The sequence below is a fragment of the Artibeus jamaicensis genome, unplaced genomic scaffold (assembly GCF_021234435.1).
Source record: "Artibeus jamaicensis isolate MK-2021 breed Jamaican fruit bat unplaced genomic scaffold, CSHL_Jam_final contig_465, whole genome shotgun sequence".
In the NCBI taxonomy this organism is placed as follows: Eukaryota; Metazoa; Chordata; class Mammalia; order Chiroptera; family Phyllostomidae; genus Artibeus; species Artibeus jamaicensis.
Window position 1 is genome coordinate 7,937,769 of NW_026521843.1, and position 15,288 is coordinate 7,953,056.

General features: G+C 40.3%; 2 protein-coding genes across 2 annotated transcripts in view; one reads left to right on the plus strand and one right to left on the minus strand.

The window, feature by feature from the left end:
- The window catches only part of SMC6 (structural maintenance of chromosomes 6), a 61,939-nt gene extending 48,940 nt beyond the window's left edge, over positions 1-12,999 (minus strand). The window contains exons 1-4 of the mRNA XM_037151779.2: positions 12,798-12,999; positions 5,939-6,066; positions 2,775-2,892; positions 488-593 (exon numbers count right to left, since the gene is read on the minus strand). Of these exons, the coding sequence (XP_037007674.1) occupies positions 488-593; positions 2,775-2,892; positions 5,939-6,061 (347 nt within the window). The 5' untranslated portion in view covers positions 6,062-6,066; positions 12,798-12,999. The remainder of the gene's footprint in view (positions 1-487; positions 594-2,774; positions 2,893-5,938; positions 6,067-12,797) is intronic.
- A 48-nt stretch (positions 13,000-13,047) lies between these two features.
- Positions 13,048-15,288, plus strand: part of GEN1 (GEN1 Holliday junction 5' flap endonuclease) — a 31,386-nt gene continuing 29,145 nt past the window's right edge. The window contains exon 1 of the mRNA XM_037151778.2: positions 13,048-13,516. The gene's annotated coding sequence lies outside the window, so the exon portion shown is untranslated. The remainder of the gene's footprint in view (positions 13,517-15,288) is intronic.

Sequence of the window (15,288 nt, forward strand, 5' to 3'; positions counted from 1 at the left end):
ACTGGCAAACCACCTGGGTGAAGGATGCATTGTAAAATCAGAGACAGAGAGTGGAATACTCTTTTGGAAGCCTGGAGGCAGAAGTTTTGGGCAGGGACACCTTGGCTGGTCACGACTCTGCTTCTGCCCGTGGCATATCAACTCGGACTTGCGGAAGCTGGGTTTGGAACAAGAGTCAGGAAAGTCTAATGTTTATAAGTATTGCTTTAAACACAAGTACACAGATTTACCACTGCTTGTTCTTCTTGAAAGGTAACAAGCACAAAACTGTAGGTGGGCAGGCACAAGCATTTTGTCTGCAAAGGACAACAGGCAGCAGTGGTCACACTGGAAACAGGGGCGGGGAAAGGAACAAAAAGATACAATTCCTCTGCTGCAGTTCCAGAAAGTCCATTCATTTCCCATAATGTCTACATGAACTGGGAATCTTAAGCAGCTGCTCCCTACAAAAAAAGCTGAATAATACACATAGAAAGCAAACACTTACTTCTGTCCATCTTTCACAAAACCTTTTAAGGAAGATCCTCTATTAGTAGCGATTGCTTTTCCACCAAGACCAACTATGAGGGCTGTGAGCACTGCACTCTTCCCACCTAAAGCGACAGGTGTTGAAGACACATGCATTAGAGAGAGAAAAGGATCTGACGTAAATATTTTTAAAGGCGTTTTCTTTTTTAAAAAAAGATTATTTATTTATTTATTTATTTATTTATTTATTTATTTTTAGAGGAGGGAGGGAGAAAGAGAGGGAGAGAGACATCAGATTGTGCTAGAGACACACTGACAGGCTGCCTGTTGCAAACCCCCACTTGGAGACCTGGCCCACAACCCAGGGAAGTGCCCTCACTGAGAATCAAACCTGTGACCTTTCAGTTTGCAGGCCGGAACTCAATCCACTGAGCCACACCAGCCAGGGCTAATATAAATATTTTCAGAATGAAAATGTAAATTGGTCTAATCCTGTAAGTGTTATTATGTTAATTATAATTTTCTTCCAGTGTCAAAGCAGCAAGCTTAAACAAAAACAGTTGTGTAATAACAAGATATTTAGCTAATGTTATAAGAAAAAAAATAGTATATTTCAGGAATTAAATTTTGGCCACTAATACAAAATGGAAAGAATGGTTGATACCTTTCAAACCTAAAAATCCCATTGTATCTTGGCTCATCAGCCTATTAAATGAACGAACTATACATACATAATTAACTCATCTAATTTTTATTACATTCTAACTACAATTTATTTTTTCCATAAATTCTTAGAAGTCAGAGACTACGTTTAAACAACCCTTGAATTCAAGTTCCATACAGACAGGAATACTGTCTACTTTATTCAATGCTGTGTCTCCAATATCTGCCCATAACAGGTACTCACAAATGTTTCATGTAATATTTGGATAATTATTACTACTAATTTGAACATTATTCATTTGTTAGCTCTTCGAAAGTATACTTCTTTTTTCCCAGCAATCATAGCATTTAATAACTCCACAATCAACCAATCCAATCAACTCTGATCAGCCCATCAGCTTCCTTAATCCACTGCAAGTTAACTACCCTGCACCACAGGCGAATCCATTTGGCTTTTGGAATGCCTTTCAAGTCCCTATTCTAACCTTCTCCCTTCCAAATCCACAGCTTCCACTACTTGCATTCTTTCTTCTTTAGTTTTATTAATAAAATCAGATTCAAAGTTCAAAATGAGAAAGGACCTGCATAAATGCAGTATCCACTGGTCTTTCTTCACTTATTCTCATGTGACACCCCGCAGCACTGACCCCCTCGGCCCATTTCTCCTTCTGAAGACATCTTCCTCTTGACTGAACACAGAGTAAGGAAAGCAAAGAGCTCACCAGACTGTGGGACTACACGCACCGTGGTTCATGTCCTCGGGGTGTCACCAGCTGTAGCCTCTGGCTGGCCTCCTCTCCCTGTGTACTGGCTCGGTCAGGCTGGCAACACCTCATGCCTGGCTGGTCTATCACAAAAGTTACCTTACTGGTCTTTCCAGCTCCTCTGTCTTCCCCCTTCTAAACTATTCTCCACAATGCGGCCAGTTTCTTTTATAAATCTTGATCATGTCATCACTTCGCTCAAAAATTTTAATTGCTTCCCCGACTTCTGAACAAAACTCCACAACCTTCATTATGGCATTCAAGATCTTCAACAGCGTCTCCTATGAAGACTCTCATGTCAGCTACTGTCTATCCCTACCATGTAGGACATGACAAAGCCACAGAGTTGTTCACCTCTCTCCACATTCATCTACTTCCACCCCTCCGAACCTTCGCTGATAAGCCGTCTTTGCCTGGAGCATCTCAGCTTATTCCTCCCCAATGAGACCTTGTACCAGCACAAATACCATCTCCTCTTGATGCTTTTGTTGGCAACAAGAGCAAAAATTAGCTTCTTTCATGTTGGGATGCCCATGGCACTTTACTGTAGACACGAGGCTTTACTGTAGACACAGGGCTGCTCAATTACCTCAATGCTAATAAGGGTAGCTTGTCCACAATTCTATGGTGTGCATTCCCAGGTAAGTAGATTCAAAGAATAGGCAGGAAATATTTATCTCTACTGCATAAATAATGAACCTAGAATTCATTTTCTTAACATATAAAATGGCAGCAAATACTGAAAATATTCTTGACCACATGTTACAGATCTAAAGCATAGATTTTCAGTACTAATCATCACCTATTTCAAAAAGTTAATGGATTCTAATCTCAACACAGTTCTCAGGGCCAAATGTGAAGGAAAGTGAAAGCACTTACTTCCATTGTTGCCGACTATAAAGTTGACATTAGAGCCAAATTTAAAGGGTCCAAGCATTGAATGACACATGAAGTTTCTTAGCTGAATACTCTCAATTATTCCAACTTCTGCTGCGGTCTAGTAACAAAAAAACAATGTGAAAAGGCAATCAATCTGTCTAATTCACTCAAAATAATCATCGAAATCTCTGGTGGCAGGAGAAAGATCAGCAGTGTTACCAAAGGAAAAAATTACAGCAAGTGAATAAAGTTAACTTTACATAATGAGTAAAATGAAATTAAGTGGAAAACTTTTATGAGTAACTACTCATCCTAAAGTTCTTAAAGAATCTAGTAAGTATATCACAAGGTTTCTTAATACCATTAACACTAACATTTTGAGTCAGGTAATTTTTTGTCAGAGTGGCTGCACCATTTTATATTCCCAGCAGCAATGCATGAATGATCCAGTTTTCCTGCATCCTTGTCAGCAGTTGGTGTTGCCACTGCTTCCCTCCTCCACCCCATTTTGGCCATTCTAATGGGCGTGTGGTGATAGCTCACTGTGGTATTAATTTGTACGCACTCGATGACAAATGCTGAACATCATGTCATGTGCTTATCTGCCACCTATAGATCCTGGCTTTCAGTGAAATATCTCTTTAAGTGCTCTGCCCATTCTCAAATTGATCTGCTTTTAACTGCTGATTTTTTTAATTGTTCTTTATGTATAAAAGATACAACAACTTTGTCAGATACATGGTTTGTAAATATTTTCTGCTAGTCTATGCCTTGACTTTTCATCCTCGTAACAGGGTCTTTTATAGAAAAAATATTTTAAATTTTCCTGAGGTCCAATTTATTATTTTTTCCCATAGTATGGTTTTTGGATTCGGTGCCAAGTCTAAGAGTTCTCCCCCTGGCTCTAGATCCCGAGAATCTGTCCTATATTTGTTTGTAGAAGTTTTATGGCCTTATGTTTTAGTTAAATCTGTTACCCAATTGTGAGTTAATTTCCATAAAAGGTGTGAGACTTAGGTTGAGGTTCACTTTCTTACCTAAGGAAGTCTAAATGCTCTAGGACATTCATTACAAAGGCTGTCTTTCCTCCACTGAATTGTCCTTAGTACCTTCATCAAAATAAGTTTATCGTGATTTGTGTGGGTCTGTTTTGGGATTCTCTTGTTTTGTACCATGGATCTGTATGTTTATGCTCACACCAGTACGGCACAGTCATGATTGCTGTAGGCATGTCACGAGTCTTGAAAAAAAATGTAGACTGATTCCTCCCACTTTATTCACCCTTTTCAAAATTGTTCTATCTATATAGTTGCTTTGCCTTTTCATATAAATTATAGAATAAGTTTATCAATATCTATTAAAAATCTTCCTAGGATTTTGGTAAGAAATTGCACTAAACCTGTATTATCATTTTTAGGAAAAGCTGCTATCTTTTCTATGTTGAGTCTTCTGGTCCATGAATACAAGATGCCTCTCCATCTATTTAGGTCTTCTTTGATCCATTTCATCAGCATTGTATAGTTTTCAGCATGTTAGATTTACTTTGTTAGATTTGGACCTAAGTATTTCATTTTTTTGAGTAACAATGAATGGTATTATGTTTTGAATTTCAATACCACCGTGCCTAAGGCTAGTATGTGAAAACTGACTTTTTTTAAGAAAGTATTTATCTTGTATACTACAACCCTGCTAAACACACTGATTAGCTCTAGACTCTTTGAGATTTTCAACGTAGACAATCAAGTCATCTGTAAATCGTGACAGTTTCATTTTTTTTCCTTTCACACCTGCACACCTGTTGTTTTCTTCCTCGATACACTGGCCAGGTCTCCAAGCACTTTGTTGAATAAGAGTCACGATCCCACACTGCTGCCTTGTTCCTGAGCTTAGGAAAAACCAGCTCAGTGTTCCACCACTGAGTATGATATTAGAGGGAGGTTTTTTTGTCCACACTCCTTATCACGTTGAGGAAGTTCCCTCTATTCCTACTTCCTATGAATTTTAATCATGAGTAAGTGCTGAATTTTGTCAACTTCTTTTTCTGCCTTGAGTGATACCATCATGTGATTTTTCTTCTTTAGCCTGTTAAAATGGTGAATTACACTGACTGATTTCCAGATAATGGAGCAGGCTTGTATGTCTAGAATAATCCACACTTTATGGCAGTGTAGAATTTTTTAAAAGATTTTTATTTACTTTTAGAGAGAGAGAAAGGGAGGGAGAAAGAGGAGAGAAATGTCAATGTGTGAGAGAGATTTTAATCAGTTGCCTCTCACACACTGCCAACTGGGGAAGAATTCTTTCTATATATTGCTGAATTCCATTTGCTAATACCATGTTAGGGATTTCTACGTCCATATCCATGAGTTATACTGGTCTGTAGTTTTCTTTTTTAGTACTCTGTTTGTCTGGTTTTGGTATCAAGATGATGAATTGGAAAGTGTTCCTTTCTCTTCTAATTTCTGGGAATGACTGGGTAGAATTCATATTAATTCTTCTTTAAATAGTTGGTACAATTGTCCAGTCAAAACAATTGAGCCTGAAAATTTCTTTACTAGGAGTTTTTAAATACTAAATTGAATTTCATTAATTGTTATAGATTGATTCAAACTACCTATTTCATATTGGGTAAATTGTGGAAGTTTGCACGTTTTCAGGAATTGGGCCACACCATCTAAGTTGTGTGACTTCTGTGTAGAGAGCTCTGAACAGTATTCCCTTATTATTCTCCTTATGTTTGCAGGATCTGTGGTCTTAGCTACCATTTCATTCCTGATATTGGCAGATTGTATCTCCTTAAGCATACCATAAGGTTTCTTTATATAAACAATACCAATATCGTGAGTCACATAATCTTCTGTTGGAGGAGGGCAGTCTTGTGCATTGTAGAAAGGTATTTCCCAGAGTGGCTGTATCATTTTACATTCCCTTTTTCAGTCTTATCAGAGGTTTGTAATTTCTTATTGATCTTTCCAAAAAACCAGCTCTCTGTACCGCTGTTTTCTCTATTAAGTTTTTCTAATTAACAAAATCTTTAGAATTAGGTTATTTACCTCAGCCTTTTAAAAGTTACATTGCTTTTCCTGATATTGAATTATCAGGAGTATGACATATAAACCAGACATGAGAAACATGTGAATCAAAAACTGTGATTTTGTACCTACCAAAGTAGAGGAACCATTAGTGAAATCTTCATCACCATCTCGAGTAAGTTCCTCCAATTCTTCTAGTCTTGGTCTTTTGGCATTTTCAGGAGAGGAGAAATTATCTTCCTTTCTTTTGGCCATCAGGTCTGAAAAGATATTAAAATATTATAGTAATAGTGAAGTAAATCAAGTATAGCATCTATATGATTGTTCCACATACATCAAACCAACAAAACAAACCAGACAAAGCTTAAGTTTTAAGTACTATGTTCATTCATTTTTACTTTAAACAGGTAAAAATATCATCTGCATGGAGAAGGAGGCCTGTGAGCTAGAGTGCCAGTGGCCCCTAGAGGCAGGAAAGGCTAGGAGACATGTGCCACCCTGGAGCCCCCACAAAGGAGCAGAGCCCACTGCTGCCTCGATTTCAGCCCAGCGAGACGTGCCTGACCTCGAACCTACAGGGCATTACACAATAAATGCCTGTGTGTTTAAGTCATCTGCATGTGTTATACTAGTTGATTTTACTTCCATTATTCATGGCCAAGATTTTATTGATACGGGCCAACCTACTTTTGACTCCTGAACTCCAAAAAGGTAAAGATTTTGTGTGACTATGGTTTCTAGTTTCCTAGATCTATTAGGGGTGGCATAATGCTTTCTGAAAATATTCTGGAGCAATCATCTCCAACTTTTACAAGTTATAGAGTAATAGTCAATCAGATAAAACTTTTAATTTTAAATTATTTTCCCAAGGAAGTGTATTTTTAAGTCATGCTGCCTAGCACCAGAAGTTTCCCTGAACAGTTCCCCAAAGGAGGTCCATTCTGACCAACTACTTTCTACCCAGAGACCAAAAATTAATATATGAAAAATTAATATATGTGAAGTTACACAATATTTTCTAAACATATGAATACTACACCTCAAGTCAAAGTTGACAGTCCATGATTTAAATTAACTGTTGTCACTATTCTGACTGCTTTCATTTTTATCTTTAAAATATATTTAAGACCTCAAATGATAGATATCTAGTAAGTTTGCTGAATAAATAGAGAAAAATTCTTGACACAGGTAATCAAAGATTTCCAAGACACACAAAAAAGAATATGAGAATAGTTTTAGTCTCAATCCATTTTAGCCCCTCAAGTAATATACCATAGCAACCCTGTTTACATCAGGAACCTGGGCAGCAATACATTAAACGAGACTTTCTCTTTCATGAATTTGGACTCAAAGATTCTAGTCAGTCTCCCTCACAAAGGTGACATGAACACAGGTCAAGAAAGCCAGTCCTGAGTGTATGGGTGTGCTGGGGTAGGGACAGTGTCACCCAGAGCACGAAGTGGCAGGGTGTTTTGCTTCAGATTTCTGAGAAGCGGAGAAGACAGCGACTGGGGAAACACCAGCAGGTGCAGGTGCAGGGGAGGGGGGTGGGGCAGGGCTAGTGAACGCCGTTCTCACTGGCCAAAGAACACGAAAAGGGCCGTCTAACAAGACAGAACTTTCAGGGGAGAATTGTTCTACTCCAGCCAACTATCACTGAAAAAACTGTGCCCCCTTCTACCCTGCCCCCCAACATTGGCCAACTGGGTAACCTGGACTTCCACCCCGGTGAGGCTGTTAAGAGCCATCTCAACATTCCAACTGAGCTCATGTCAGCGAAGGCTAAGTGGGCCAAGTAAGGAGCCATGACAATGGCTTAGTGGAGACCCCTCAGACAGCTGAAACACCCGCCCCCACCAGGCAGTAACAGGGCACTACTTCCTCCCACTCCCCTTACACAGTGCCAGAGGTGGCCTTTTACCACTGCCCAGAAAAGTAGAGGCCACCCTACTGCAGTGTCCATGGTGACCACATGGTGAGCTGGAACTCCCACACTGGCTTGGCAGTCACGTGGCTAAGAAGAAAGCTCTAGATCAGCCCAACACCATAGGGCTGTTCTCAAAGGCTGTGGTATCTCAAAAGGCACTATGGTATTCGAATAGCTTTTGTTTACATCTATCAATATTTACCACATTATAAATTAAAACTGTTAAAGTTTTTAAACAACACACAAGTACACATTCTATCAGTCATCGGAGCAATGACATCATCCCATCTCATACCCTCTGGAAAACTCCACTGTACAGTCATAAGTGAATGAAATTGACAAGGGGAAACGACATCTTACTATTATTCTAAAAACTATTTTGACCTTGTAGAGACTGTGAAGAGTCTCGGAGATGCCTGGACCGCACCTTGCAAACTGCTGCTGTTGGGGATACCGTAAGCGGGTCCAGGATGCAGAGCCATGCATTCCAAGGCACTGCCAGTAAACAAGAAATTTAAGAGCAGCAAAGAAGTTGACCACAGAATGACTTGCAGACTTGATATGCTAAGTGTAGTCCAAGGACCAGGAAGCAGCATCTACACCTCCTGGGAATGTGTTCTAGATAGCCAGAATCTCAGGCCCTACCCTAAACCAAGTGAATCAGAATCTTCATTTTAAGGAGATCTCAGATGGTTCATAAGCGTATCAAAATTTGAGAAGAACTGTTATAAACAACTCTAAAAAAACTTAGCCTTTATCCTAGCCTGAAGGCAACGAAGTACCTGATTTATCATGACTAATTATGTATCATTCCAAAGGTATTATTAGGTAACACACAAAGGACATTTAACCTAAACAAATGCCTTCAGAAACAATTATTAGCATTACACACCCACAATTACATAACAGTCAACATCGTCAAATTAAACATTAAACATCAAATTTAATGTTTATTTTGAATCTCTTACACAACTCAAAACTTGAAAATACATACTGCAAATCATTTACTAACAAGAATCAATGTGTATTTGTTTCAGCTTGTCACTAACTTAAATTCCCTAGAATACCACCAAGCCAGGTTCCCCCAATACTTCCTTCTCTCCCATCCATCCACTATTTCCCTTCTCAATTACTGAGTGGTAATTCATTCATTACAGAAAACCGAAGGAGAAACATTACTTTCTGGTTTTCACAACACTAAATGCCCCTTTAGACACTGTTTTAATTATTGCCTAATACATGAGCTCAGTTAGCAGGCATTCAGATATCAGCTGATTGATTTTAGTATTTCACCATTCATAGAAAACACCAGTTTTTCAAGTAATATTGGAAATAGTCAAAAATATTGGGTTTTCTTGGAAATATTTCAAGCCACATGGTGGGGAGGGAAGTGCACAAAGGTGAGTGTGATGAGCTTCTCACAATGAATGCGAGATTCTACACCACATGGAAGGAAGTGCTCTACATGACGACAATGTTTTTTATTTGCTGTGTGCTTAGTTTGGGATTTGCAGTTTGCTATTAGGTTGCCACGGTAACTTGCACCTAACAGACACTGAAGGATCCTGCCTTTTAAAATAGCAATCACTTTGTAATTTAATGATAATGGATATAAGTGTCTTGAGAGTTAAATACAGATTAAACCAGTAAAACTGTTTCCGATAGGCTAGAGACATGTAAGTAGAGACCCCGCTCCCCACAAAAATACTTTTAAATATTCTAGAATACACAAGATTGGAAGAAAAGCTTCTCTGGGATTTTCAATATATCCACAAAGCTCTTCATAGTTTTTAATATTTATTTACAAGAAAAATATCAGAATTAAGGAACATACCATTTCCCCCTCACAGGAACCAAACGCCATCGAAGCAGGAACAGTAACAAACGTAGGTTTCAATAAAAGATAAGTTCAAGAAGATGGATCAATAACCAAGAGCTCATGATGGCAAATGTGGCATAGAAAATTTGATAAAAATCGAATACATTTTAACAGAATTATAAATTTCTAGATTTTAAATTTTATTGTGAGCATCTAATAATTGATACTTCCATTTATCAAAGTTGGAACTCATAACAAGGAGAACAGACATAGCAGAGTTGGGATTCTCAATAAAAAAACTGTGGTTATAAAAAGGCAAACTGCTGCTACTTTTAAATCTGTGGTGGGCTATTTACTTCATCCCCCAAAACTACCATGGACACATTCATTCTGCACTAAATAATCTTAATTTTGATGTACTCAATTAAACAGGCATACTGGACTATATCATGAAATCATATGAGATGCAACAGATAATAATATATTTAAGTTAAAAAATTCATAAGTTCGCCCATCAAATAATTCCAGATCAGCAAAACTGGGCAATACCACAGAATTGCATATAATACATTTAAACACTCAGATTTATGTTTTAAAAACATCCCTGTGGCCTCAATGTAGAGGAGAGATGAAACAGAATATGGGAAAAAGTCCAGTGTCTAAAAGATAAGGGGCACTGAACAAAAAGAAAGCAACAGCAATATCAGAGATAACAGGAAGAGATGAAAGCAAGAGCTTTAAAAGACTGGGTATGTGGGGGAGTAGAATTAACATTATTGAATACATACTTAGCTTTTGAGAGAAATACTTTATTTCCTTTAATCCTCAATACCCTTATCAATTGTCCTTACTTTACAAAAGAGGGTACTGAGGCTCAAGAAGACACTTGCCTAGGCTTATATAGCTATAATTTCGTAGTCCTAGATCCAAACCCAGGTTTGTCAAAACTCAAGTCAGCCCTGGCTGATGTGACTCAGTGGATTGAGTGGTAGCTTGTGAATCAGTCACTGGTTCAATTCCCAGTAGGGGCACATGCCTGGGTTGTGGGCCAGGTTCCCAGTAGGGGGCGTGTGAGGGGTAACAACACAATGAAGTTTCTCTCCCTCTATTCTTCCCTCCCCAACCCTCTAAAAATAAATAAATAAAATTCTTTAAAAACAAAAAAACCAAAGTCAAACTTCTTTAAATGTCCAGCTTCTGCCTGGCATTAACAACTGAGTTTACCTGACAGTTTAACTGTTTCTAGGCTGTGAAATTGGCTATTAATCTGTTCTTCCTGTCTATCTTTTGTTTATGTACCAAACTAGAAAAAACGATTCTATTGTGATGTGTCCACTCCAATGTTACCATGTTTATACGGTTTTATTTTGTGTTTAATTTTCAAAAAAATTTTCACACTTAATGCTAAATGTCATTATAAGTAGACCAAGCAGGTTCAGCAGGGAGGGAGGATAAATAATAGTTATTTCGTTTGAAAACACTGAGTTCGCAGTGCTCCTGGGATACGGAGATGAAGAGGCCAACAGGCAATTAAACATACTCTATTGCAGAGCTGATTGGGGAATGGAGCGAAGAAAGCCACAGAAATTATCTTGAATTTGGCCATCAGCAAAAGTATGTTTAGTGAGAAAAGATGTGTACGTCCTTAACTAGTGAATCAAAAATGCTAACAGTAATTAGTGACTACACTTGAACCTCAGTCATTGGGACTTCTAAGTATGTAGGTAGAACTGCAGCATTTAAATATGTGTTAAATATACTGCATAGTATAATGGTAAGTTTTGTTATGTATTAATTCCTGAAAGTAAGCCAAGTACAGCTGTGATTAAGTTTTCAACTTTGGTCTAAACGTGATAGTCAAGATTCAGGCAGGTTTTATATAAAATTCTACATCTAAGCACTCAGGAAACTAAACCTTTGGAGAATAAAAGCTGTTTTTCGCTGTAACAACTTTAATATGTCAACTGTACTTACTTTTTGCCCGGCTCAGTAAATGTCTTATAATACTTATAGCTACATACAGAAATATAATTCTATCTTTCATTCTACCCTCCCCCAATATATTTCAGAATCCTGTGAGTTAGGTATTACGTTATTTTCTCCAATTACAGAAAAGGAACTGAAACTTAAAGAGATGGTACCCACTTACCCAGGGTCACACAACACTGGTCTTATTCAAAAACATGTCTTTAAACAATGTCTAGTGATCACCAAACTTTTTAGAACTTACACCCATTCCAGAAAAGAAATTCTGAATACACATTTCAACATTAGTACTCTGTACATTTCATACAATAATAGAATGAGATAAAGTAAATATAAGTAGGTCAAACATGATTCCTCCCAACCCAGGGAGCTATCTTCAGGCCATTGCAAATGGTATTAAATATTTTAAAAGACTACACGGCAGCCTTCTAAGGGTCAGGGAGTTTGCACTTTACTTTTTTTTTAAATATACATTCCAGAATAGCTTGTCTTTAAAACACTTGCTTTTAATCTCCTAGTCATGAAATATACTCGAGTGATAAGCGCTTGCATAACTTGTCTTCAGAAATAGTTGCTCTTCCTAGGAATCAGCACAAGCCCGATGGGTTCTACAGCCCTTTCTCTACCCTTGAGTCCTGTGTTCCGCAATTCTCAATTGGGATTCTGCTCCAGTTCACCGCCACAAGAAAAAAGGAGAAAGAACGGCTATCATAAAAGCTCCAAACATCAATTTAATTTCCCTAGATGATACACCTCGCATTTTCATGAAACTGGGATTTAACCACAAATCCAGTTTAAGTATTAGCTGCATACATCTCTTGAACAAACATACTTGAGTTGCTTCTGGTAAAGTGATCATCAGATTCGTGGTTAGAGACCAATTCCCGATCGCAACCTCACCCCCTTACCCCGATGCACCTTAAGCTACTTCTCAAAGCCAAAGGGCCTTTTGGGGCCGGAAAGGGGGTCCCACAGCTCGAGCCGGGACTTGCACCGCTCGCCACCACGGCCGCCCGTAGCAGGGGCCCAGCGCAGACCCGCAAGTTTCCCGCGGCACAGGGGACCCGTACCGCCTGCAGAGAAGGCGCGAAGCTTTCCTCTGGACAGCCCGCCCAGGCCCACGGGGACCACGCTGGTCACCGCGGCAGCTCTGGTGACCCGGCGTCTACCACACACGTTGGGGGATGCCCCCTAAGGTGTCAGTGACAGGGGGATGGAACCGGAGCACGGGAGAGCGAAGGCGCGCACCCTCTCCCTACCTCGAACAAGTCGAAGTCTCCCAGAGGAACCCGATTGGCGGGACTGTCGCGGTGCAACAGGGGGCGAAAGCCACCTGGGGGGCGTCTCTGCCTCGGCTGGCCGCCGTTGGCCCGCCGGGAACCGCGCGCCTACTGCGGGTGGAGGCAGGAGCCCGGTCGCCCCGGCGCCCACCCCGGGACGCTGCGCGCCTGCGCCCCGCCCCACCTCCCGCCGGGACTCCGCCCGCGCGTGCGCGGTCTGGAGTTTTCGCGCCACTGTGAGCTAAGGGAGGGGCCGGAAGTGCCCCAGGGCGGCGGGTGAAACTGGTTGGAGCTTGGGCTCGACCACCGCTGGACGCCGGGTGGTGTGTAGGGGGGTGCTGATTTGCCTAAGTGAAAGGGAAGATTACTCAGAGGCCCCAGCAACAGCTCTACGCATGCGTATAGCGGACAGACAGGGAGCTGGCGGCCGGGTCGGGGCACGGGACAGCACTTCCCGGAAGAGGCCGGACCGTGTCTGGGAAGGCGCGGAATTTGAAGTGCTTCCAGGAGCTTTCCGGGTCACGGTACTAAGCCCTGTAGGTCTTAGCTGGGAAAAGGAAAGAAGTTTTTCTTTCCTTATTTTTTTCCTAGGAGAATATTAAATTCAGAAGCTTGGAAGCAGCTATGGTAAGGATTCAGGCAAAACTGGTACGTGACGGAGGGTCGTCTTCCAAAACCAAGGAGAAAGCGCGTTCTGGGTAAGTCCCACGGAACCTTGGAGAGGCGGCACCACCCCGGTCCTTCCACTGGGTCCTCAGAAATGTAGGGACGGGAAAAGACGGGGGACGAGGTCTGTGTTCTGTCCCGTCGCGTCTGCCCCTTCTCCAAAGTCATCGTCGGCAGCTTCCGTGTTATCACAGTGGGAAAGCTGTCCTGCCACCCTGCATCCTCGCCGGCCCTGCGTCTTCATGCCCCTGCGCTGACCTCCGGGGTCAGTGACGGCAGGGACTCGTTGTCGTCGGCTGCTACGTGCTCTGCCCTCTGCCAAGGCCTCCACGTCCTGAATGTCCTCCCGTCCCCTCGAGCACTCCGAAGGGCAACTCCCACGCCAGTTCTAGGCCCTGTAGGGTGAGCCTTCTCTGATCCCCGTAGGCAGACTGGGTGTGTTTCTCTTTTTCGGTGTTAACATGATTTGAAAATAACTTCCATTATAGCAATTACCTTAAGGCATTATATGGTTGTTTGTATACAGTCGTTCTTCCCCGCGCGAGCTTGCTTGTGCTGTAAACCCCCTCAATAAATATCGGGACCAATAAAACTTAAGTGCCGTGACTTTGCTTCCAGAGCTCTTGTCTACCCAACCTTAAGCCGCCTGCAGTCTTTGCTCAACTCTTCACATGACATGCAGATCTAGACAAGTGCCGTTAGTTAATCTGTTTTCCTTTCCAGATGGAAAAAGTGGCATTTGCCGCTTCTCCGGGCCCACCCCCACACAAATTAATGTCAGATGTCTGGTAATGAAATTCCTTTCGCTAAAGTCATTCTTTTACCTCTAAAAATAATCATATATATTAGATCTTCTAATGGCCCTTGCCTTGATACAGTAACTGTGACATGGTCTAAATTAAAAACACTGCAACATCTGGTCCAAGGGGTTCTTGTTGGCAAACGAAGGGAAACGTTGGGAGGTGCCTGCTTAGATGTCACTTCCTTTAGGAAGCCTTCCTTGAAGCCCCAGAGTTACTAAGGCCCCTCTTTTTTTTTATATATACTCTTTTAGTTCACTCTCTTTACCTGTGTACCTGTACTCGTCCCATTGTTATAATTGTTTTTATCTCTAGTTTCATTTCTTCTACTAAGATCCGTAAATGCAGGGCTTGATCTTTCATTATTGTATCTCCAGCACATAAAAGAACTTCTGGTAAACAGTAGGCATTTAATAAATATTAATCGATAACATGATTAAGACTGGGTTATGTTATGAAGCTAAATTCATATGAAAATAAAACTGATGAATTTTAAAAATCCAGTATTAACTAGTAAAATTAAGTGGGAAATCTCATTCACTACAGTTCTGTACTGAAGTAAGCTTTACATCATTTCCCAGTCTTTATCTAAATGGGAGTAAGGTAATTTAAAGTCCTGCATTACTGTTAAAATAAATTTTCTAATGTTTTTGCTTAAAACTGAAATAAAATCGCAAAACTGTTGGCTTAATAAAGTGTATTTTTGCATAAGTCAAACCGCTGACCTCTTTTTATGTTCTTTAAATTTGATTCATTAATAGAATTAGCAGGGTTCTGTGCTCTTCTCACCTCATTCAGTTTTATAATTAACCAATAAAAGCTTATTAGCTTTTAAGGAAGTTTTAGGAGCATAAATTGATTTATGGACACCATATGGTTACATCAAAGGATTTCTTTTTGTTTTAACCTGAAGTGAGTTTTTAAGCCCTTTTTTTAAACTACTAATTCATGTTCTTTCTACCAAATAATACCTGAAATAGAATGATTGGTATTTTGTTTTTTTT